The sequence below is a fragment of the Sarcophilus harrisii genome, chromosome 2 (assembly GCF_902635505.1).
Source record: "Sarcophilus harrisii chromosome 2, mSarHar1.11, whole genome shotgun sequence".
NCBI classification, from domain to species: Eukaryota; Metazoa; Chordata; class Mammalia; order Dasyuromorphia; family Dasyuridae; genus Sarcophilus; species Sarcophilus harrisii.
Window position 1 is genome coordinate 470576481 of NC_045427.1, and position 26360 is coordinate 470602840.

The window sequence follows — 26360 nt, forward strand, 5'->3', positions numbered from 1 at the left end:
ATAGAATTAAAAATGATGCTAATAAAAAAATTTTTTTTAAATGATGCTAATCATTTGGGAAATCGTTTTTAAAATTGTGATACATGAATATTACAGAATATTACTGGATTAAAAGAAACAAAAACATGATTAATTAAATTTACATGATTATCTGGATAAAATAATCAGAGCAAAACAAAACCCCATATATAATGACTGCAATAATATGAATATAAAGGATAATCATAAAAACAACAAAAAATGAATGTTGCATTTTATATATTTTATATTGGTTAGTTTTGCTGGTTGTTTTTCTTTAAAAATATTATTTGTTCTCTACATTGGGAGAAGGGATGTTGGAAAAAGTTCTGACAATTTAAAGATAAATGATATCAGTAAAAACATTTTAAGAACAAAATAATGCTAGCTTTGACTTACTTTTGCATATTAAAGTAATACTTGCTTTATGATAGAATTTCAGGTTTTTTTTTAATATAACTGAATTTTTAATGTAACTACTTTGTCAAAGTCTTTTTGATCCAAGTCTGCATATTTTGATTTAGTTATCTGATTGTGGGGGTTGGAGATTTTAATATGATTAATTATGCTTTTTCTAATATTGAACCATGACTGGTATAAATCCAAATTTGTTTTTATGAATAATTTTTTCATTGCTTTGCAGTATTTTTGGGGATTTTATTTTTAAAATTTGAATTAAGATTTATTAGTGAAATTGATCCACAGTTATCTTTATTTACTTATGGCTCATTCAATTTAAATGTCTGAGATTAAGAGCCCTGTTTCATGTTCATTATTTTTTGTATTTTTGTTGGTAATCATCCATTTAAAAAATTTCAATTTTGCTACCATATAATTGTGTCTATTAAGTCCTAAAAATGTTTTTTCCTTTTGTATTTTTTATGATTTTGCCTTGTTTACTTTTTAAATTTAGGTAATTTGATTATCATTAAAAAAAATTAGTTTAATGTTCATCGGTTTTGTCAAAGAATTAGATTTAACTTTTATCCTTTCCATAGTAATTTTATTTACCATTTTATTCATTTATCCTCTAATTTCCAGGGTTTTAAAAAATTTTGAAGTTTTGCTAATTTTTCTTCTTAACATTTTCAAATTGCATATCACATCATCTTTTAAAAAATTGGTAATGTATATTTTCAGAGATATAATTTTTCTCTGATTACTACCTTACATGCATTCCAGATAACTCTGTTTGTTGTCTCAATGTTATTATTCTTTTCCACTTAATTATTAGTTGTTTTGTTCTTTGACCCTATTATTTTTCAGAATATAACTTTTTCCGTCTTTTTCTAGACATTTATGTCTTGTGTTCTCATCACAGAAATCAGGAATTAACACTTTTAAAAATTTTTATTTTATTAAAGTTTTTATTTACAAAACATATGCATGGGTAATTTTTCAACATTGATCCTTGCAAAACTTTCTGTTCCAAATTTACCCCTCCTCTCCCGCACCTTCTCCCCCAGATGGCAGGTAGTCCAATATATGTTAAATATGTTAAAATATATGTTAAATCATATACACACATATTTATATAGTTACCTTGATGCATAAGAAAAATTGGATAAAGAAGGGAAAAAACCTGAGAAAGAAAATAAAATGCAAGCAAACATCAACAGAAAGAGTGAAAATGCTGTTTTGTGGTCCATACTCAGTTACCATAGTCTTCTCTCTGGATATATATGCCTCTCTTCATCACTGAATAATTGGAACTGATTTACTACTATTGTTATGTTGTACAATATTTATTCACTATTACTGCTTTAACAAAGCAAAACATGCTGAAAAGTATGTACATTCTTCAATAGTCCCATTCCTGAAATAACGTCAGCATTAAATTCTCCAAAAGTTATTTAGGTTTTTTTTGTTTGTTTGTTTGTTTTTGTTTTTGTTTTTGTTTTTGTTTTTACAATTTCTTTTTTGGTTACCTTGGTGTTAGATTTTTTTTCAATTCCAGGAGAGAAAAACATTACAATTCCTACAACTATCATGGTACTAACTGTATCTTTTGAACTTCAATTAACCTTCCATGAAGGAATGCAATGTCTGTGACATTTTGGCATAAATCTGTTTTGGTTTTGCAGCAATTCTGGTCTATGGTACCTTTAACATTAATATAGTTTTCTTATTTATATTTCTTGACATTGTGAATTTTTACTTTTTCTTTGTTTTGATAACTTGACTGTGACCTCTAGTTTTTCACAATAACCTGATCATGATCATTTTTGTTTCAGCCTCTCATTTTCATACTTTTTGTCTATTGTTTTCATCATTGAATGCTACTAATTGTTGAGTTTTCTTTTCTTATTCTGATACTTTCATTTTATTAGATTGTTTAATCCATTCACATTTACAATTATAATTATTAGGGCTATGTTCTCTTTTTCTTTTATATTAAGTTTTGAAGTTAATAATTAATTGTAATAATTTTTAACCTTTTAAATGTTGGTATTTTTTTCTTCTAATTTATTTTGCTTGTGTTGCTTCCATGTTTGTTATCAAGATACTAGGAGACATCCTAATCTCCAGAACTAAGTCCCAGCAAGAAATTGTCCCCTGTGCTTTGCATACAACAATCTTTTGAGCTTACCTTGTGGATGATCTTAGCCAGAGCTAAATCCAGAAATGTTTCTGGTTATGAAGGCTGCCTGTTGTGCCATTATACAATAATGTGTCACATTATTGCTTTTACCCTTCATTGTCAGGCACAACTCACTGTGCAGCCACTGGTGTAAGAATGAGATCGTCCCATTCTAAAGCAGGTCCCCCCACTAGGGGCAAGGCTCCAGCACATGTATCCTTGCTTGTAAGCTGTTTCCCCTCACTTTGAAATTAAACTTTTCTTCAATTCCTGACTCTTCTAGCCTGCTTTGTTCAACTCTGGCCACTTACATGTTGGAGACTGGTTTCTTCTGGTTAAATCTGTCTGTTGTCACAGACTTTCTCTTCTCCCCAATCATTACTTATTACATCCCAAATTCCTTGAATTTGTTTATTTTTATTGATTTTATTCATTTATTTGTCTATTTATTTCTTCTTTTTTGACTACTTTCCCTTCCCAGTTCACCATATAGTTCAAAATCTTTTCTCCATTTCTCATTTTATGCAACAATGTGTATTTAAACTTTTCCCCCAGATGTTATTTCTCTATTCTTCTTATCCTGAATAGTTCATGGACAATAGTCATTCTTGTTCTATTCTATATATTTCCTTTGTTTTCCTTTTAAAGGTAGAACTTTTGAAATTGAACCAAACAAAAATTGAACTTTCTTCAGTTCCATTTCTTTGTTATTGTATATATGTTACCAAATCCTCTATATTTTCTGCTGTGTCTTATTCTAAGAAATAATTTATGGATTTTATAGCCTAATCCAACTCCAAGCATCCTTAGCATAATTGTGTTGTATTCCTGTTATTGTGCTTTTGTGTCTATTACTACTTAGAACTTACTTACTTTAGTGATTTATTTGTCTCCTTTTCTGTCATGGAGTACAGTTCTGAGAGATTTTGTTAAGAAGATTATTTAATTCATTATAAAGTTGAATATCATGATAATATTCTTTAACGTTCACTTTTCCTTTTCCCTCCTTGGATAAGATTCTTCTACTATTCTTCCTATCCCACTACAATCCATTCTCTTTATGTTTTTATCTTATGCTTTCATAATTCCTTCTCTCCTCTCCACTTTTGTTGATAAGCTGAAAAAATTGCTAATTCTTCTTTGCTCACCTGTGGATTTGGTGGGTATGTATCTCAGTTTATTCTACTTCTCGCCTTTTCTTATTCTGTTCTTGGGTTTTTTTAAAAATATGCTATCTTTCCTCCCCAACTTGTAAATGACTCATTAATGGAGGAGGAAGGTGTCACAGGGATTTAGGTAAAGGAGTATTAATTCAGCTCTTGCTCATTTCCCTTTTCCTGATTTTTAAAAAGTTTTTCTTGAATCCATAGCCCTTTAAAAATTATCCCTTGATGAGTCATCTTTTTTTCTTTTAGCTTTCAGTTTAGCCTGTTTTTCTGGGAGAAAAAAAAGTCTAGAAATAATGAACCAATTTATTGTTTTTTCAACTTTACTTAACTATCTTGTTTGTTTCTCCTTTTTGTAGTGTTTGAAAATCAAATAGTTTCATCCAGAGGTGGGACATGGGGAGCATCAATACCTCAAAGATTTCTCTTTGATTGAAGATTCATCTTTTCCATTTAGCATTTAAATCAGCTTTTTAAGACACAATATTGTTGGTCAGCCTGAATGCCTTTGCTTTTTGGAATATTATGTTCCATTCTTTTTTTCATGTTTCATGTGACTAGGTAAATTCTGAGTTATTCAAATTGATCTTCATTCATGTTTGAAGATCTTTCTCCTGGATTTTCACAAAATTTGTTGTTAATGAAATTAACTGTCATATGGAGTTTTAAGAAAGGAGTCGCCTCCATCTACATTGATATTTGGATTAGCTCAAAAAGGCTTTGCTGTCTGTATTAAAAAGTTTTAGCCACTTTTAAAAAAAATTTCTTGTAGTATAGCATTTAGATTTTGTTAAAAAATTGTTCTATTCTAACTAGAATTGTTTAGCCCTTAAATTCTCTTTCCACATCCTGTCTTAAAGATCCTTTTTGTTGTTTTTAAATATAATTTAAACATTCTTTTAATATTGGTGCCTTTTGCTTTTCTTCTTCTTCTTTTTTTCCATTTCTGCATTTTTAAGTTCCAGATCTATCATTTTCTCTTTTAAAACTTTTGTGCTTGGGAAATAATCATAATTTTGTCCAAGTTCTGTAATTTCTTTTTTAAAACTTTGCTTTGAGATCTTTGATTTCTGATCCTAAACTGTGCTTCATTTAGCCTAATCATTTTATTTGTCGTTATTGTTGATGATTTTTTTTGCTTTTGTCTAATGATTCTGAGTATTTTCTAAAATTCTCATTTTGAGCAGGAATTTTGGATTATTTTCCTTCATGGTATGCATATTTATTGTGCTCTGGCCTTTCTTTGACATTTTACTCAAATTCCCTGTATTCATGAACGTTTCTATCCCTTTATCTGCTTGTGAGATAGGTTTTTAATCAGACCTTATCCCTTGGCCTTTTGGTATTTCAGCCCTACTCTTGTACACTCAAGCATTTATGTCTTATTTCCATTCTTCTCAGTCTTTGTCTCCTTTCCCTTCCACAAATGTACAAACCATAACACCCTTATTTCTCCCCTGTCCTAGGTATCATCAAGCTTCTTTCCCTCTACTTAGCTCTATATTGTCCTTGTCTTTCATCTCTGTCTCCTCTAGTTACTTTCTATTTACTTGGCTTTTCTGCGCAGAATCAGTGTCTTCTATATCTTGTGAGCGAGTTTCAGGCTGAGTCATTACTATGGGCAGACCAAGCCCAGACCACCAAAGCTGTACCCTGAAGCAAATAAATGCTGAGTTTTGAGGGATTTGGGGTGCCTCTTCTCTATTGCTTTTGACACTAGGCCCCATTGTTAGCCCCTGTTTCTGTTTAAATACTTTACATTTTTTAACTTATACAAAGGGATATTTACTTTGAACATATGGCAAAAGTAAAGTTCAGAATTTGTTCCTCTTCTCCCATACTCCCCAGCACCTTGAGCATTTAATCTCAGCTCAGTTCCTACATTGTTAGTTCAACCATATTTATGCCTAAATGCAGCACCCTACTTTATAAAGTTTTGTGTCAGATACTACTGGGCTGAAACACCAATGCTGGACTAGCCAGCTGAAAAAACCAAATTCTAAAAAACCCAAAAGCTTACTCTCTTGATCTTTCAAAACTTAGCAATATGGGAGGCCCCAGATCTTCACCCAGAATAGAACAATTTCATTTGCCAAGGAATCTGGGCCACGTGGCTTTAATGGAGAGATGTCAGTGTCTTTCTCCATTGCAAAATTAGTTCACATTGGGCATTGTGAGTACAGGAATAGACATATGCAGAGCATCTAAAGAATAAAGTGAAGCTAGCAAACCTTTTGGAATGTCTTTACCATGGTCCAAAAGTTTCCTCTTTTCTCCCACTTGGATGACCAGGATCATTTTTCAGAATGTCTCCATCTATCCCAGTATCCCTCCAAGGCACGTTATCATGGCTCTTCCAGAAGCAGAATCCCTAGGCTGTCTACATGGGGAGATGCCTTTAGAGATCCCCTGAGTGTGCAGCAAACCTCATGATTGTTTAATGATTATAATGTTTTTTTCACTCTGTGTGGTATTTCTGCCCTCTTATATTGTAAATTCATTTTTACTTAGTCTGGATGTGCACATGGTTCCTTTTTCTGAGGTTTTCAGGTTGTCAAGTTTGGAGGAAAACAACTATTCTATTTAATTATTTGATCTCCCTCTTTCTCTTAAGATCCGCAAATTATGCCACTAAGTTTTCAGGCAGGTGCTTTCTTATATTCTTCATCAGAGGTCATTTTTCTCTCACCCAAATCCCATCATTTCTTAAATTAAAGTGTATTTCAGAAAGCCAGTGCTCCTTCAGGTTCTGACTTGCTTCTAAAAACTGCTGTAGAATGTTAACAGGGACTGGCTGCTCTTCTGTTTGTATCCTTAGGGAATGATTTTACTTTCACTCTATTCACTCACCATTTATACTTAACTGTTAATGACCCAAGAAAACTGGCTGTTTTTCCTTCCTGTTCCTTTGCTGATGAACTTCTGTTGTAAACTTTAGACTTTTGGCTATTTTAGTTTGGTCCATTTGGTTTAGATATATTTGTAAGGGTGGAGGTCATGTGATTGTTGATTGCCCCATAGCATTTGAAAATAGTTACTCTCAGTACTAGTACAGAATTCAGTTACTCTCAGAACTAAGTGAGTCAAGAATACTTTTCCAAATTGGGGGAGATGAGAAGGGCTGGGCATTCCTCTAAGAAGCTTATATGAACTAGGGTGAGATATCCAGAGTGTGGCCATCTAGAGTTGAGCCAGAAAAAATCTAGTAGCCCATGGGCAAAGAGAAAGAGAAAATAGGACTGAACTGTGGGAAGGGAACTCTTGGTTATTGACTAGCTTTATAGGAATCTCAGATCAGATTATAGAATACCACTTTAATCACTCCCCAGGGTCTGAGGGAAGTTCCCAGAAGGGGTCCTGCTCTTTCTCCTACTTCCCTTTCTGGGCCTATCTTTGCCTAAATGGTTTTCTTCTAAGAGCCTGACTTTTGCCTCAGCCACAGAGGCCAGAAGATAGATAGAAATATATAGTAATGCAGAGAACCCAACTTCTTCCCAAATGTTAGAAATTTTCGTAACTGGGAGCTTGGAAATGTGAGAATATCCTTAATTTTTTGTTCAATATTAACGTTCTCAAGTAGCCAAAAATGGGATCTTGTGGAATTGAAGGGCTGTTATAGTGGGTTAAACTAGGCTAGGCTTAAAAACAAACTAAGTATCACAACTGTTAAGGTTAGATAGATGAGCAAGCACTTAGAATATGCTAGACACTGTGGTAAGCATTGGAATTACAAGTGCTAGTAGACAATCGACCTTCAAGGATCTTACATTCTAATGAGGGAAAGGCAACAGAGGGACAGAATGGAAAGGATACCCACAGTTAGTGAAGAGTGACAAGCCAGGAGCAAAGTGAGCAAGGCTGGGGCCTCTAAATTTATGGTCATTTGCAATCGAAAATCCCAAATCTAGACAACAGACCTTAAGGTGGAGATTTCTTCAAGTTTTTCTAGCAATTATGATTTTGCATTTTGTGTATGCTTAAGCCGCCAAAGGGTATTTCACAAAACCAAAATTAGAAATAGCAGTTCTTATTCGTTTTGCATCTTCATGTCTTTGGATAGTGATTTTAACACTGAAATTCTAATCATAGATTAGATTAGATGTGAATGACTTGCTTATCTCTGCCCAATTCATGTTGTGTAGAAAATTCACTGACATAGAAATACAGTCTTGTGAATTAAGTTTCTTAATAAGAATGTCAATTTTTTTAGTTGTTGAAGACCAGATCATGTTCTAAGTCATTATTTGGTTTAGGGCTGTGTGGTGGTGGCAGAAATGTACTTTGGTTTAGACATAAAATACTTTTTTGTATGTAAAGGGAGGGCCCTGGGAGCTGTGAGATTCTGATATTAATTAGAATTTGCTCCAATTGGAATCAATGGAGCCTTGGAGTTGGCTCCAAGATTCTGCTTTCTGTTCTTTGTTTTCCCAAATCCTCAATGGTCTTATTTCATATGAGATGGAAATTCTGATGCAAACTTCCAGTACCAGAAGAGTCAATTTTCAAGTTTATTCTTAGGGATTTAATTTAAATTATAAATATTAAAATAAATAATATGTTTTTGATATACTCTTTTCCTTTTTGTCTGAAATATTTTTATATCTTTACATTTATAGTTAAAGAGAGTCATATTGTTATCAAAACAAATGGATACAGGTACAATCAGGTTACATCCTTTTGTGGACATGAAGTCATTTTTCTCATCAAATGTGAGGAAAGAGTCCTTTTGAGGAAATTTTGTCACTTCACACAAAGGGAGCAGATAGTTATTTGTCTTGTGTTGACAGTTTCATACCATTTGTTATCTAGATTTTAAGTTTTTTGAAGACAAGGTACATATCTTATTCATTTTATATAATTATATAGTGACTAGTGGAGTTTGGCAAACTCACTGAATTTTCAACAAATGTTTATTGTAATGAAAGAAAATAAATATTTTTCTTGTAAGTCTAATGCATGTCCATCACAAAACAATTATATTCACACTTCAAATTGCTCTTGCTTCATGGAAGGGTGCTTATCCCTTTGGTTTCAATGCAGAAGGGTAGCACACTAACCTTACCACTTAAGCTTTCTTCCCCTCATTTGCAACAATGTTTTTCCTACCCATAGTCACATTCCTTTCCTTCTGAACTCACAAAAATTGAAGAGGATCCCAAACTCCTGATTTTCACTTCCTTGTGAAGCTCTCCTGGTACCAACAATTGATCTGCTCAGGGTACTTATTTCACAGACCTTGAGCTTGTGTCTACTGCTATACTTCTCTAGTCCTATCATTGAGGCTCTGAATTGCTATGTAAGCAGTTTGTTTTTTTTTTTAGCTGTTGCATGCCTTTCTTGTCTCCCATTTATTTTAACCTTTCAACCTTTTCAGTTTTGACAGTATAAATCAAGTCTTTTCTTAACACTGCTGATCTGCCTCATATGGCCTTGAGAAACTGGTCTGATCTGGTCTTCTCTGACCATGAGGTTTAATGTACCATGAGATGAAAATAAAAACCTAAAAATGTATTCTGTGATATTTTCTTCATCAGTTAATCACTAGATAAATGTTTAGAGAACACTGACTTTTGAGTACTAGTGACTATTCTAGGTGTTGTACAAAAATGAAAGAGCCCCTGCCCTGAAGGTATTTGCCTTTTATAAAGGGAAACAAATACCAATAAATACAAATTTGATTCAAAATCAAAATCTTTTAGTGGAGCATGAGAACAGCACTGGGGGAAAATGAGGACCAGTCTAATGTAAATAGGAGCTAGGCATTTTGAGTCAGTCAACAAGCATTTAATCATCACTGAGTATGTTCTAGGCAATGTGCTAAGTAAGCTTTGCAGATACAAAGAAAAATAATTATTTGGCTCTAGTCCTCAAGTAGCTCACATTCTTGTGAGAGAATTAATATATACATCTTAAATGGAAGATAACCTCAGAAGAGAGGAACTAGGGTTTGGGAGGTAGAGATAGAATATTACCAGACGAGACCCTCTGCAGAAAGTGAGATTTGAGTCATAATGGAAGCCAGGAGGCAGAAGTGAGAAAGGAGAATTCCTGACACAGAATAGCCAATGTAAAAACATGAAGCTGGAAGATGAAGTGTTGAGTATGAGGAAGAATAAGGAGTGCAGTATCTCACTCAATATGGGTATAGAAATCTGTGTTTCCTGTAGGAAAGTAGGAAGGGAAGGGGATATATGAAGAGGAGAGGATGAGGGAAGTGAGGGCATATTAGGGGAGGGAGTGGCCAAACAAAACACTTTTGAGGAGGGACAGGGTGAAAGGAGAGAAAATAGAATAAATAGAGGGAAATCTAGTTAGCAGTAATAATTATAAAAGGGATTTTGAAGCAAATTTATTTGATAAAGCCTCATTTCTCAAATATATGGGAAACTAGGTTAAATTTATTTAAAAAAAAAAAAAAAAGACCCATTCCCCAATTGATAAATGATCAAAAGGTATGAAACTATGCCCAGAGAATTATAAAGTCATGCATATCCTTTGATCTAACAATACCATACTTGACATGAATCCCAAAAAAGATTTTAAAAAAGGAAAAGGACCTATAAGTACAAAAATATTTATATCAAACTCTCTTCTCAAGGGAAAAATTGGAAATTGAGGGGATGCCCATAAATTGGGAAATGACTAAATAAATTGTGATATGTGTTTATGGTGGAATGTTACTGTTCTGGGTGAAATGATGAGCAGAATGCTCTCAGAAAAACCTGGAAAGTCTTCCATAAACTCAAGCAAAGTGAAGTGTGCTGTGTACTAAGAAATAGCGATGCTGTGGGATTATCAGCTGTGAATGACTGTATTATTTTTAGCAATTCCATGATCCATGACTGCTCTGAAGGACTTAGGATGAAAAATCCTATCCACACCTAGAGAAAGAACTGATTGTGTCTGAATACAGATTGAAGCGCTATCTCTCTCTCTCTCTCTCTCATTTTTTAAAGGAGGAAAATCTATATTTTCTTTTTAAAATTTTATTTATTTTTATTGCACATTACTTTATCAGTCATTTTGGGAGAGAAAAATCAGAACAAAAGGAAAAAACCATGGAAGAGGGAAAAAAAAAAAAACAAAAAGAAGTGAACATAGCATATGTTGATTGACAGTTCATATCTCCATAGTTCTTTTTCTGGCAGATGGCATTTTCTGTCCAAAGTCCACTGGGATTGCTTTGGATCACTGAACCACTGAGAAAAATCAAGTCTTTGATACTCATCACACATTCTTGCTGTTATTGTGTACATTATATTTCTGGTGCTGCTTGTTTTGCTTAGCATCAGTTCATGTAAATCTTTCCAGACATTTTTTTAAAATTTATTTATTTATTTTGATGAGGCAATTGGGGTTAAGTGACTTGCCCAGGGTCACACAGCTAGGAAGTGTTAAGTGTCTGAGACCAGTTTTGAACTTGGGTCCTCCTGATTTCAGGGCTGGTGTTCTATCCACTGCACCACTTAGCTTTCCCTTCTTGACCTTTTTAAAATCAGCTTGTTCATTATTTCTTATAGAATAATAATATTCCATTACCTTTATATACCACAGCTTATTCACCCATTTCCTAGTGGATGGGCATCTACTCGTTTTCTTTGTAACCACAAAAAGAGCTGCTATAAACATTTTTGTACATGTGGCCCTCCATTATGAGAAATCTGTATTTTCTTTCACAACATTACTTTTAGAAATGTATAATTTCAATGTGCTTTCTTAATGGGATCTGGGGTTGGGACTAAAGGAGAGAATCTGGAACTCAAATTTTTTTAAAAAAATGTTTAAAAATGTGTTTTAAATGTAACTGAAGAAAAATAAAAAAAAAATTTTTTTTAAAAAGGACAGTGTAGGTAGGTCTTAAAATATGTAGAGGGGAGTAAAGTGTCAGATGAGAGGAAAGATATGATGGTGCTAGTTGTGAAGATTTTTAATTGCCCAAAATTTTATATTTGATCCTGGAAGTAATAGGGAGCATAAGTTATTAGTAGGAGTGTGACATGGGAAATCACTATATATGATGTCACCAAAGGACTACGTCCCAAGACAGAGCCTTCTGGTTCTGAGTGAGAGTTAAGGAGCAAGTACATTCCAGGCATGGAAACCAGGCTGTCCAAAGGCCTGGCGAAAGAGGGTAAATATGTAGTAGTAATACTACATAGTAGTAGAATAGTAAGTAGGAAGATACAAATGGTAGAAAGAGGGCATGGGGTGACTTGATGAGACCTGGATCTTGATCCTAATCTTGATACTTCATCTTTTTTCTCTTACAGTGCTCAGTGGGGACTCTGGATTATATTTTAAAACAATGCCAGTTGGTAATGCAGAATGTGTGGGATGACATGGAGCCTAAAACCATGCATTTAAGATCACTGGAGCCATCGGTTGTCAAACAGGGAGAGGAAATTCATAATGAGGTAAGGACAATCAATGGGAGAGAAATTATTTATATAGGCATTCTGGGAAGAATTTATCAACATCACATCTCAAATACATTTCTTATTTCTATATTATTTCTCTGGGTTGGAGTGCTTAGAGAGGACTAGCATCTCTGGTATGAGGGGTGCCGATCCCTTTTCAGGGCTGTTTATCCACCAGTGGCTGGTGTCTATTTCAATCAACTCTCATTTGTGACTTCAAGAAACTGTAGCCTGCTTAGCAGCCACAACCTGGTGAACATCCCTATAGACCAGTTGGAGGATAGCTGACAGGCCTCAAATCCATTGGTGAGCCAGGGGAAAATTTATCAGAGCATGTGAAGACTTCTCCTAGAGGAATGGGTGAATGAGAATAATTTTTTCCAATGACTGCAGATGGCTGAAGCAGGCACTGTGGAGGTTAGAGTTTAGTTAGACAGTGAAAATGCCAAGGTCATCTACTGTATCCCAGACCCTCATTAGTCATCCTAGCTTTTTTTCTGCCACTGGACTTCAATTACTTAGGGAGTGAAGCTGAAGACTTTGTGTCGCTCTGCTTCACATAAATCCGATTCTTGTGCAAGTCAATTATCACCCTCAAGATACCAATGATTCTCTTTGAAATGAACGAAGAACAAAATTATTTCTCTGTCTTTGTATTTTAGAAGGCCTCTATATCCCAGGTAAAAGGCAGTCTTGATTCTCAAAGGAATGGCTATTTATTTCTGTTTCTGAAACTTAAATCCAAGGATTCATTTCAATTCAACAAGCATTTATTAGATTTGACCATGTTACCTTTTCTTTTCCCAACTCCAACTTCCTCAACTCCACTCACTTCATGTTGCCTCCAAGATCAAATACAAATTTTTTGTTTGGTATTTAATACCCTTAATAACTTGATCCCTTCCTACCCATCTAGTTTTCTTATGCCTTACACCTTCTATGTACTCAGAAATCTACTGATAGGTGCCTCCTTGTTCTCCCTAGAACTAGTATTCCTTTTGATTCTGGACATTTTCATTTGCTGTCCCCCATGACTTTCCTTTCTTATGTCTTCCTCTTAACTTTCCTTCAAATTTTGGCTAAAATCCCACTTTCTTTTTTTTAATTAATTGATTTATTAATTTTATTATAGCTTTTTACTTACAAAGCATATGCATGGGTAATTTTTCAACACTGATCCTTGCAAAAACTTCTGTTTCAGTTTTTCCCCTCCTTCCCTCCACCCCTTCCCTAGATGACAGATAGTCCCATTCATATTAAATATGTTAAAGTATATGTTAAATATAATATATGTATACATATTTATACAGTTATCTTGTTGTACAAGAAAGATCAGATTTAGAAAGAAGTCAATAATAACCTGGGAAGAAAAAAAACAAAAATGCAAGCAAACAATAACAGAAAAAGTGGAAATATTATGTTGTGGTCCATACTCATTTCCCAGTGTTCTTTCTCTGGGTGTAGCTGGTTCTGTTTATTACTGATCAACTGGAACTGATTTGGATCTTCTCATTGTTGAAGAGAGCCATGTCCATCAGAACTGATTCTCATATAGCATTGTTGTTGCCATGTACAATGATTTCCTGATTCTGTTAATTTCACCCAGCATCAGTTCATGTAAGTCACTCCAAGCCTCTCCATAATCATCCTGCTGGTTGTTTCTTATAGAACAATAATATTCCTAACATTTATATACCATAACTTATTCAGCCATTCTCCAATTTCCAGTTTCTGGTCACTACAAAGAGGTCACTACTGACGCAAACATTTTTGCACATACAAGTCCCTTTCCCTTCTTCAATATCTCTTTGGGATATAAGCCTAGTAGTAACACTGCTGGATCAAAGGGTAGGCACAGTTTGATAACTTTTTGAGCATAATTCTAGATTGCTCTCGAGAATGGTTGGATCCGTTCACAACTCCACCAGCAATGCATGTGTCCCAGTTTTCCCACATCCCCTCCAACATTTGTCATTATCTTTTCCTGTCATCTTAAGCCAATCTGACAGGTGTGTAGTAGTATCTCAGAGTTGTCTTAATTTGTACAAAACCCACTTTCTGCAAGACACTTTTCCATGTTCCCCTTAATGCTAGTACTTTCCTCTGTTGATTATATCCAATTTATTCAGCATATATCTTGTTTGTACATAAATTTTTGCACATTCTTTCCCATTAGATCAGTGAGCTCCCAAGAACAGGTTCTCTTACATTTTTTATATCTTCTGCTCAGTGCCTAGCACATAGAGTATACAATTAATAAATGTGTTTTTCAATAAGTCCCTGATAAGGATGATTTTAGAGAGGCCTGGAGAGAGTTACATGAACTAATAAGTGAAATGAGCAGAGTCAGAAGATCATTGTACACAGCAACAGCAAGTTTATATGATGATCAATTCTGGTGGAAGTAGCCCTTCTCAACAATGAGATGCTTCAGGCCAGTTCCAATAATTTTGTGATGATGAAAATCATCTACACTCAGAGAGAGGCTGTGGGGACTGAGTGTAGATCATAACATAGCATTTTAACTTCTTTTATTGTTGTTTGCTTGAATTTTTTTTTCTCATTTTTTTCCCTTTTTGATCTGATTCTTCTTGTGCCACAAGATAATTGTATAAATATGTATGCCTATATTGGATTTACATATATGTTTACTATGCTTAACATATATTGGATTACTTGCCATTTAGGAGAAGGGGTGGGGGAAAGGGAGGGAAACTGGAACACAAGGTTTTGCAAGGGTCAATGGTGAAAAATTATCCTTGCATATGTTTTGAAAATGAATAGCTTCAATTAAAATAAAAATAAGTTCCTGCTAAGAGTCTGATTATATATATATATATATCTATAGATATAGATATAGATGTTGAGAGAGTAGGTATGAGTAGAACAAAAATACAGACTATGAAATAGTCTGCTTTCAAAGAAATTGTTTTTTTCATTGGGTAGATACAACCTTTATGCAAGTAAAGTATATAATTTACAAAGGAAAAATAACATAGAAGAAAAGGAGCATGAATAAGTGGGATCAGAGGTTGCTCCTGAGCTGTCCTTTGAACAAGGTATGAGGTTCTTTGAGTTAGGAGTGCAGAAAAACGCATTCTAATCATTCACTGGGCATCATTAAGTGCCAAGCACTATGCTAAGTCCTGGAGAAACAAAATATATATGTATATAATATTATTATGTATGACATATATTTATATATGACATATATGTATATAATATTATGTACTATATTTTTGTATGATATATATGTGTATATATATATATATGTATATATAAACATATAAAATATAAAAACGGAGCAAAAGACATTTCCTGCTCTCAAGGAGTTCACAAGGGTTCAGTGGCCTCGCTAATCTTGAGTCTTTACTAGTATTGGGGTACCCTAAAAGAGAATACCAGGAGGCCTCCTTTCTGGAATTTAGAGTGTGGTGAGCCAAGAAGTCTTCTAGGAATCATGGGATTAGAAGTTCTAGCATCATGGCCATTTTCCTGGCTATATTAATAGTGGATAAAACTGATTTGTTTCACTTTTTCTCCCTCATTCCCCTCTCCCTCACTCCCAGGAAAAAAGAAAGAAAGAAAACCAAACTCAACTTGAGGGGCCACGCTTACAGTAGATGCTATTCTTGAATATTCACTTCGGCCTCCCTTCCTCCCCTATCTTTCTCTTGACTTCTTGTCATGTTTTATCAGCATCAAATGAAAAAAAAAAAACTATATACATAGACTGTTTATTCAACAGCCAGAATATTGTCATTTGAACCCATCTGCTTCAGAATATGTCTGGCATGTTGTTTTTTTTTTTGTTTGTTTGTTTTTTACTTTGTACATATGGGGAATGAGCAAGAAACCTTAGCTGGGTGTGAGGCAGGCCAGCAACCTGAGGTTGAATGGAGACCTTGAATCTGTGTTTTATGTGTTCCAACTACCCTTTTCTGTGGTGCCTCCATCTTTGATTTTTCAAGGTCATCTCCTTATTTGAGAGATTAATTCCACATGTCAAGGCATATTGTCAAATATTGTTCTCTTACCACACAAGTAGGCCTAAGTTTCAGTGTTTGCCCACTTGTGTGTGCTTAGTTCTTTGCTGTTAAGTGAAATCTTACATTTATAATAACTGTCCACTTCTCTTTTGTTTTCTTCAAGCTTAAAGACCAAATAAATGCCTTTAGTTTATTAATTATAAGATAAAGCTTTGCTATTCTAATTTCAGGCTATATGAGCTAAATAGTACGCCTTTTTTTCTATGCCTTCAATGATTTCAATTCAATTGAAGATTTATTTTGATCTTACTGAATGCAAAACATTGTGCAAGGTATTAGGTGAAATACAAAGTTTAAATTAGATATGATCCCTTTATTCATGGAATTTAACATCCTATTGTGGAAAACCCACAGATTTGTAAAACTGTGTCCTAGTGTCACATCTCAATTCTTATGTCATTTTCTTTATATAAAAAGATGAAAGAACATAAAAAAAAGTTTGAGTACTTTTTAACAAGTAACTTTTAAGTTACAAGTAATTTTTAAGATTTAACAGTCTTAATCTGTTATCTTCTCTCTTCAAAAATACTGAAGTGGGTCACGTATCAAATTGAAACAAAAATGTTAGATCCTTTTTTCTAGTAGAATATAAGCTTTTTGAGAATGAGAGCTTTTTCAATTTTATGTTTTTATCCTCATTGTTTAGCATGGTATTCTACCCAAAGGACTAGCTTAATTAATGCTTGTTAAGTTGAGTTGAGGCATAGTTCACATGTATCAGTAACTAAAAAAAACTAAGTAATAATACTTAGCAAGTGTATTAGGAGCAAAATGAAATGATACGTGACATCTATCCATGGTGGAAAAATTCTGGTACTTGGATGAGGTCAGAGAAGGCTTTTTGGATGAGGTGGTATTTGAGTTGGATTTTAACATATGAGTTAGGAATTCAAGAGTCCAAGAGAGAAAAAGGATGATTTTCAAGGTAGAAAACTCAGTGAAACTGTGGAAACAGGAAAGCACAGGGCTTACTTTAGATAGATAGATAGATAGATAGAGAGAGAGAGAGAGAGAGAGAGAGAGAGAGATTGAGAGAGAGATCAATCTATCTTTATATATATTTGAGTTAGGAGTGCAGAAAAAGACATTCTAATCAGTCACTGGGCATCACTAAGTGCTTACTATGTGCCAAGCATTATGCTAAGTCCTGGAGAAACAAAATATAATACATATATAAAATATTATTATGCATAACATATATTTATATATGACATATGTATATAATATTATATACTATATTTTATATGTATAATAATGTGTATATATGTGTATGTGTATATATATATATATCTTTTGAGGTAGTGGTATGATATCCACATAGAGATTGTTTGTAGGCATTTGGAATGTCAGTCTGAAGGTTGGAAGAGAGGTCAATCCAAATGAAATTATCAAGAGAGAAATTATCAAGTGAGAAAGGATGGGGTAAGAAAGTAGGGAGTAACAAACAGCACCCTCCAGAATTGGAAACAAGACAAATCTGATAGAGTCAGCATGCTTAGGGGGATGGAGTCAAGTGTTTTTTGGAGTGTCAAGTGTTACTGGAAGATATATAAAAAAAAAAAAAAAAGATTAAGATTTTAAGAAAGCCATTGGATTCCAGTTCAACTGTAAGGGATAAGTATGAGCACTTTTTCAGCAGGACTTGTTTGAAGTATTCACTTTCAAGTTCCTTAGACATTCCTGAAGGAAATTTGTTTCACAAACTGAAATCTCTTCCACTTTCAAAAATTTTTGGACTCCCTCTTTGAGCTACAGCCAAATGAAAATTGTTCTCCTTTGCCTTATGAGCCTTTAGGAAGGGAAAAGTCTGCCTATCTGTATGTTTTTTCCTTAATAAAACAATATACGCTTTAGTTGCCTCATTTTATTGTGGGTTACCTCTTTTTTCTACTTTATTTGGTTTTTTTTGCTGGACAGTGGGAATAGATTGGGTTCATCCATCACTAAGTAGCTCATTCTACCTTCTGATCTCCAAGAATAAAATTGAAGATGCAAGGTTTTTTAGAAAAGAAGACTAGACTACATTTTACTATAGGAATGACCTGGGTAATTAGTGATTATCAGAAGTCTTTTCTGAACTTCTTTATGTTAGCATGATTGCTTACTCAATTTTATTAAAGCTATTGTGACCATTGTAGTAGTCCATTATAGCATTAGTGAAGGGCTCAGTGTGTAGTAACTAGATTTTTTTTTAATCTCTCTTTTTTTTTTTTTTACTATTATATGCTTCTTTTTATTATTACCTACCTCTCTTCTTCGACAGAGTTTTCATTCATTTAATTTAGTCTTAACTATACAGTGAAAAACAAATTCATTTGAAAGAAAATTTGTATAGATTGTCTCATGTCACAATTATGAAGAATAGCACTATTCAAAGGCACTGTAAGACTGATGTGCATTTTGAGTGCTCAGAGAAAAATGAAAGCTTGGCAGGAGGTTGGTGGGTACAAAAGGGAAGCAATATAGATCACCTCCATGGGCCAGCACGTAATAATCAGTGCATTTTAATAATTGACAGAGATACTTCAGTACACAAAATGTCAAATGATACTTGGTGGCCTTTACTACTCAGAATTCACTGGTATTTTGAAAATAGGCTTTTAATCATGATGTAAAGAACCCCAATAGTGGGTTGATGTTGGACATAAAGTGTACAGTCCTTTTACCTCTTTGCATTCCTTTGACTTCATTGGCCTTTAGGGCTTATACTAGCTAGTGATCACATGATTAACCCACTGAACTTTTTGTCCATGAGAAATACTTTCCTGTGTAGTAATTTCTATTATATAGCATGGTAAGATAATAAAGATTTTCTAAGTTAACCAGAGGCAACATGGGAAAGTTGCCAATTCATTGAAAAACAGAATTTGTGAAATGGAAAAATAATGTAATGAACAAAACAATTCAATTGACCAGATGCAAAAGAAGCTAAAAAAGGTAACTGAAGAAAATAATACAATAAAAAATAGAATTGAACCAATTGAAGCAAGTGATTCAATAAGACTTCAAGAATCAAACAGAACCAAAAAAAAAAAAAAAGAAAAAAATAGAAGAAAATATGAAATACCTCCTAAGAAAAAACAACAGAGGCAACATAGGAAAATGCTGACTTTGAAGTTGGAGGACTTGAGTTTGAAGCTTGGTTCTGTCATTCCCTGTGTCATTTTAGGCAAGTCATCTCTCTCTCTTTCTCTCTCTCTCTCTCTCTCTCTCTCATATAAATATATAAAATAAGGAGGTCAAATTTAGTGGGGATGTATCCATAAGTAAATCCTTAATCCTTAATTATACATACCATAGATGAATTACCAATTTGTTATTAGATCCAATCCAATAAAACACAACACTTAAATAAGACTAAACATTATTTTAGCTTTATTTGATAAATCAGGAAGCCCCTCAAGATCTCAAAATGTTTATGGTAGTGATCATGAATATTAATTATCATTGTACTATAGATATTTTAAAAACTCATTAATAGGGGAAGTCATGATCTCGTGTATGAAAAGTATAAATCAGAAAGGATCTAGTGAAAGCTGTGCTCCTGCAGTAAATCTCCCTGTGATCTGCCTCTTAGAGATTCTTTGCTCTTTTGTAGTTTCCCCACTCCACATCCCCAAATTCCAGCATCACTTGAGCTGTAGGTGACTTTTCTTGAATCTTTACTCCATGTTAGAAGAAGTCTTGGAAAAAGTAACCCCCCCAGAGAGGGATAGGAAGTGTAATCCTGTCCTAAGTCACTCAAAATTACTGGTTTTTGATTCTTAAATAACAATATCTCACTTCCATATTTACTCAGTACAAACTGTTTCACCAGCATTTGTGCAGTTTTAGTTGTTATTTTTTCCAAATAATGTGAAGCTTCTATTTTTTATCCTCCTTTCCTAGACTCTGATACTTGGATGTCTTATCCTCATTCACACTCCAGGATTCAGCTGAAGCAGCTTAGGATACACTTTCCTCTTTTAAATTAATTTCAGTAAAAGATTTAGCTGCTTTTCTTGGCATGGGTGGGACCTGATTGAAGTCCTGGAAGATATCCAACATGGTTTCGTCTCATTTCATTGAGATGAAAAGCAAGGCAATGAAGATAAATAAAATGTACAGTAAATGGGTTTGATGCCAATAAAGATTCTGCCTCCCTGGGAGGAACATCATGGCTCAAGCTCTGCTGGTAGCTGTGCAGAGAAACCTGATGGTCAGGTTATGGAAAGGGATTTGAATTTTTCCTCAGGGGTGTGTGTGTGTGTGTGTGTGTGTGTGTTTTCCTTTCATAAGGAAGCTAAAGGCAACCCAAACAAACAAAAAATCTCCAAACATTAGCCATTTATGGGGAAGAAGAGACTTGTCACTACAAATAGGTAGGGTGTTCTCTCACCTTTCTGCTAATTGGGTCCCTTAAAATGTTATCATTTTGACCTAGCTAATCAAGGTTTGAAGAAAGTTTAATTTACACAAATATAAAATTGGTATATTTTCATGTGCTACCATAATTCAATGCTTGTCGCCATCTATTTGTTTTTCTGGAATATCACAGCTGCCAAGATTGGTATGTTTTGTCCCTTTCAGTAGAAATCGTCAGACTTCTGATCCTAAAGCCACCCCCCCCCTTTTTTTTTTAACTCTTGGTGCTTTGCTGATAGACATATTATTGTCACATGAACAAATATCATGTGAATTTTATTAGAAAGAACTTGTTTTAATCATGATAAATGCATGGTTGAACTTGTATTCTTTTAGTTGAACTACACTTGTAGTTCTCTTTGAAAATACTTAGTTTACTTCTGTTAACTACTATCTTTTTAATACCACAGATAAGTTCAAGCAACTGTTGTCTTAATATTGTTCACATTCCTTTTTTTGTTTAAACAGCTTTCAATGAAATCAGTTCTGCATATCAAACAAACATTTAGTTAATGTAAACTAAAACCTTTTCAGACTTTTGAAGTTGCAGTGTTTATACTTGGTGTTCTCAAGTTAGGTATTTAAGCCATTTTCACCATTGTTACACCTTCATAAGTTGCCTTTGTTTGCCTCAGGAAAATTCAATACGGATAAGCAAAAAAAAAAAAAAAATCTTTGTGGGAACAGGTGATGATTATAACCATGTTGACTCTGTATATGGAACATAACTACCATAGCAAAGTTAAGTAGTGAGACCTATATACTTCTTTAAAGGCTTAGACAAAAAAGAAATATTTTAGGGTACATATGGCTGATGCAGGGAGGGTAAAATTCCAAATATATTTTCTACCTGGAGTTAAATAAGGAAAGACTTAACAATAGATAGGAAAATATTTGTTGACTCACACAAAGGTCCCTGTTACATAAGGAATAAAATATGTTTTCAGCATCTTTGCTACCATCTTAGAACATATTGATATTTTGGTTTGTTGAGTGGGGAGTGATGTGCTACATAGCCCATTTTAAATTGGTGTTACAATTGTAATAAACTTTGCCCCTTGATTGGAGATGGGTCTGAACCTTCAAATTCTTTTGAGACACCTTGTAATACCAGTCTGGGACCACAACCTTTTTGGGGTTCCCCTTGAACTCCAACAGGAAAGTGAATAGTTAGTTGCGGGGCTTAGTAAGCTATATTATATATCTCTGAGTAATTGTGTATGTGCATATGTATGTACGTATGTATACATAAAGGACAGCATGACATAGCAGCTAGAGAGCAAGCTTTGAGTCAAGAATACCTTGGTTCAAGTTCCACCTTTGACTCATATTTACTATTTGACCTTGGAGCAAAGTACTTAATTAATCTCATTCCCTGGCCATTCTTCAACTCTTCTTTAAGAGAAGAGTTCTTAACCCTTTTTATTTCTGGTCTAAACGCCTTAAATCCCTGAGACCCTTTCTTAGAATTCTTTAAAATTCTTAAAATTCTTTAAATCCCAAAATGAAATACTTGGGAATATAAAAGAAACCAATTTTATTAAAATATTTACTGTTACTAAAAAATTAAATTGGACAATTAAAAAAATTCCAGGTTAATAATTCCTACTCTAAGACTAAGTTGTAGAACACAGGTGTACATATCTTTATATTAGTTGAAAGAAGTCCATTACTTAGAGTTTCCTAGCCCATTGAAATCTTGGGTGCCTTTCTCAAATCTTTATATAGAATAAACACATAAACAGCGATATCTATATGATTTATAGATCTATATGATGTATAGAAATTTGGCTTGAATCTGTTATTTTAATCATCAGTGCAAGAATCTAGTATTGAAACCACCAATGAAAATTAGCATTCATTATAAATTAGTACTAATTTAATAATCTTAGTGAATAACTGAGGACCTTTAGAGAACTGATTTACTCATGGGAACTCAACTAGTATGTCAGAGGTAAAATTCATACCTAGGTCTTCCGAACTCCAGAACTGGCCTTCTAGCCACTGTGTCCTGCTGCTCCATAGTTGTTCTTGATCTTCATTGTTCATTTTTTCTTTTTCTTTAGAACCTCAAGTCCTTTCTTGGTATGATATCATCTCCCTTTAATAGTGGGATGAATGATTCAGGTTATAATGCACTTCTCTATTTTCTACATTTAAGATACTTAAAAAAATCTGACATCTTGAAGGATATGTCAGTGTGTGTTATGTGTAAATTTTTTAAAAAAGTTTTTAATAAAGGTTCTATTTTAATAAAATAATAAAGTTTAATAAAGGTTCTGTTTCATTGTATCCTTTCCATGATTCAGTTCTTTGCTTCCAGCCTTCAGCCTGATCAGGTGACACCTATGGAGTTTGGTTTCTTTTGTAGTGCAGGGATTCAGAACTTCTAATTTCAAGAATGTTCCTTTTCCAATTTCAAAAAATGAGTTCCAGGTTCTAAATGAAATTGGAAATCATTTGTTACCCTTCTTTCTGATTCCCATTAAATTACTGTAGGAGATTTGAATTGTTAAGACGGAGTTTGTGTCAGCTTAATCATAGCCCTATTCTATTTGTGGCCTACAGGTAGAGTTTGAATGGCTAAGGCAGTTTTGGTTTCATGGCCATCGCTACAAAAAGTGCACAGATTGGTGGCATCTACCCATGTCTGAACTGGAAGGACTGTGGAAAAAGATGGAATGTGTGGTAAGTAATTTAGTGCTGAAGATCATTTTTTCAGGGATGTTTTTTTACTAAAAAATACATATGAATGGTAATTTCCCCATAGATGCTTTACCCATGATAAACCAACTCTTTAATCTCAGTTAATTCTTAGCCAACTCATAGGAGTATCTAGGGTTCTCTGTATACCACTTGGCAATGAATAATTGTTAAATCTGATAAATTTAAAGATTAAAATAAACTCAGAAAAAGCTATGAAAGGATTGAATAAACTGGGAATAGATAATAGCACTTCATAGTACTTGATATCTAAGTACCCTTGGAACAATTAACCCAACAGCAATAAACTACTCTTAATCCCTATTTTACAAATAAAGAAATGGAGTCAGTCATTGAGCCAAACAAAGCCCAAGGAGAATCCATGTCATTGATAGGATCAAAAGATCTTGACATTTCTTCCTTCAAACTCAGACCACTGAACTTTGTCTGTTCTCTCTGTTCTCCACCTCTTCGCCTCTTCTCCCTTTTTTCCATTTTGCTTTTAATGACACAAAGGATAGCATTTTCCCACAAGTAAATTAATGCATAGGTTGTTGTAACACTGAGCCTGAGGCAATGGCAGTTGCAGCTAAACCTCCATGCTGTTTGAAAGTTTATACCTGAATACAGTCTGTTGCAGATTAATGGGATTTGGGTGAAGGTATCTTCCTATTCAAATAAAGTGTGGGTGCCTATTTCTGACAGTCTCCATTTAAACTGCCAAGCCAGCTTTAGGATCCTAATTTAATTCCTATCTATGTTGGGTGTGTCTCAGTATTTGAAAATAGGGACATAGAGAGTGGGATTAGCAGAAAAAAGAAATTTTACTGTATTATTATTATTGTTGATTTTTCAACAATGGGAGTGAGGTTTGTCTTAGACTTTAGGAATTGCATGTTTGAGATCTTTAGGTATTACACATATCATCCATATTATGTATTGTAAATTCCCTTCTAAAAAAGCCCGCTATTCAATTACAGTTTCATAATTGAGGAGAAACTGTGAAGGGGAGACTGCATTATTATTTTATAGACCTTCAGTAAAAGAACCCAAAGGAGCAGCCAATTTGGGAATCCTCCAGGGCTAGTTTTTCTACAATTGGTGTATCATTACTATGTGCTCAGATTGAAACAGTGGCCTCAGTGTCTTTTTCTTTCAACATGACTCAGGATGATATTTATCAGTAGGAAATTACTGTTTGGGACAAGACAGGTTGAGAAGCTGCTTCTAATTTAAGTTTAACCTTGAAAAAATATTTTATGACTCTTTAAGCATTTTAATCACACAATTAATTTGAGCCATCACAGGATGGCTCAAGTAGAATGATAATTGGATATGTCCATTCTTTTATATCTGCTAATGTATAATATCTAAGAACCTAGGGTGGAGGTGGGGAGTAAGAATAGAGAAGAGAGGGTATTAGAGGGATAGAGAAGGGGGGAGGTTAGTTAATTTAAGGCCCTATTTTATCTCTTCAGTCTAGTGTTTTTTTTTCATTCCTTCAATTTTAAGCAGTAGGGGGCAATGTTTAGCTACCTTTCGGAGACAACAGGATTCTAGGTTTTGAGGAAAATGCATAGAAATGTACCATTAACTGTCAAGAATTATCCCTGTTGCTTCAAGTTAGCTGTAATCTCTAAGATTCCATAACACAGGAAATCAGTTGTGGGTTAACAAATTCAACAGCAATTTAACATAAAAAGTGCAGTGTTTGGAGCACATTTGGATTCTATAGAATTAGGTTAATCAAAAAAGCATTGCTGAATGTACTCCCTTGGCTTTTAGGCAGTATATTACTCAAAATTATAATAATTTTCAATGAATAATTATGCTTTTTCTGGTAATGTAAAATAGCATATGTGGGGGATCTCTTCTAATAAATGGACTCTGTGTTTTCAAAAACATCATTGATTTTTCTCTTTTGGAAGCCAGACCAAAAATCCTTAACAGGCAATGAATGCATTCACTTTTTGCTTATGAGTTAAATAAGATTTGGAAATAGTTTTATATAGAGAAGAGACTTAAACAGAATTTTTTTTTTTTTACTTTCAGCATTCCCACATTTACTGTGTGTTGGAAGGCAAAGGGAGAAGGTGGGACAAAGGAAAAAAGGAAAATGAGTTCTTAAATAGCTTTTCCTCTATTAATGGTAATTACTTCACATGTTATAACCAGTCATATATTTCAAAAATTTTATCAACTGCCTAAGCCTCATGGTTCTCCCTATGTGAGTCCTTTCCTCATCCTTTACTGTACCGGAGCCCCTACTTCTAATTCCTTGTTCCAGCAAGCACACATTTTTTATCATGCTGTTTATTCTTGGCATTTCTCTCCCTGAGGATGGTTTTACTCTGCACTTGCTCTTGTGATGTAAATGTTAAACCTTATATTTGAATGACAGTATGATAAAATTTCACATTTTCCCTGAATATTACCTCATGAATTTAGAGACATTAAAACTGAAATGCATAGCCTTCCCTCTACAACCCAAGTATCTCTCTAGCCTTTCTCTCTTCTCTCTTCCCTTTCTCTTTCAAGAAAAAAGGACTAAGGCTATTCAGATGCTTGTATTTTATTAAAAACAAACAATAAGCCCCAATGACCACTCCCTTATCCCAGATTAACATATTATCAAGAGACTCTTCTGGATAAGTGTCCACCGAATTCAAAGAAAGAGTTACCATTTGAAAGAGACTGTACAAGCTTTGCTTTCTGGGTAAAGAGAATTATGAAAAGCTGAAATCTCTTGTGATGTGAGAAAGTGTTACTGTAGCTGTAGATTCAGTGGATAGGCCATTTGTCTCTCAGGGTCTGGTATCATTCCTGCCTTGAAAAACTGACATTTATTTTACCTATAAAAATGTTTTAACACCATCAAATTCATGAGGACACAGAAAAAGACAGTGGAATGTGGAGCCTTCCAAATTGATGGGATATATTCATTTTCTTTCTAACTCAATTATCTCACTGAAAACCAGTGAATATACTTTTAGAATTGTTTCCAACACAAACATTTTAAAAA

The 26360-nt window shown here is 34.0% G+C and overlaps 1 protein-coding gene across 3 annotated transcripts in view; it reads left to right on the forward strand.

Annotated features, from left to right (window-relative positions):
* FTO (FTO alpha-ketoglutarate dependent dioxygenase) overlaps positions 1 to 26360 on the forward strand; it is a 433221-nt gene that overhangs the window by 176443 nt on the left and 230418 nt on the right. For 2 of the 3 annotated variants that reach the window (XM_012553818.3, XM_031954518.1), the window contains exons 6-7: positions 12036 to 12179; positions 23204 to 23323. In XM_012553818.3, the coding sequence (XP_012409272.1) occupies positions 12036 to 12179; positions 23204 to 23323 (264 nt within the window). Of the gene's footprint in view, positions 1 to 12035; positions 12180 to 23203; positions 23324 to 25390; positions 25488 to 26360 lie in introns of all 3 variants that reach the window. The other variant, XM_031954519.1, reaches the window with a different exon arrangement.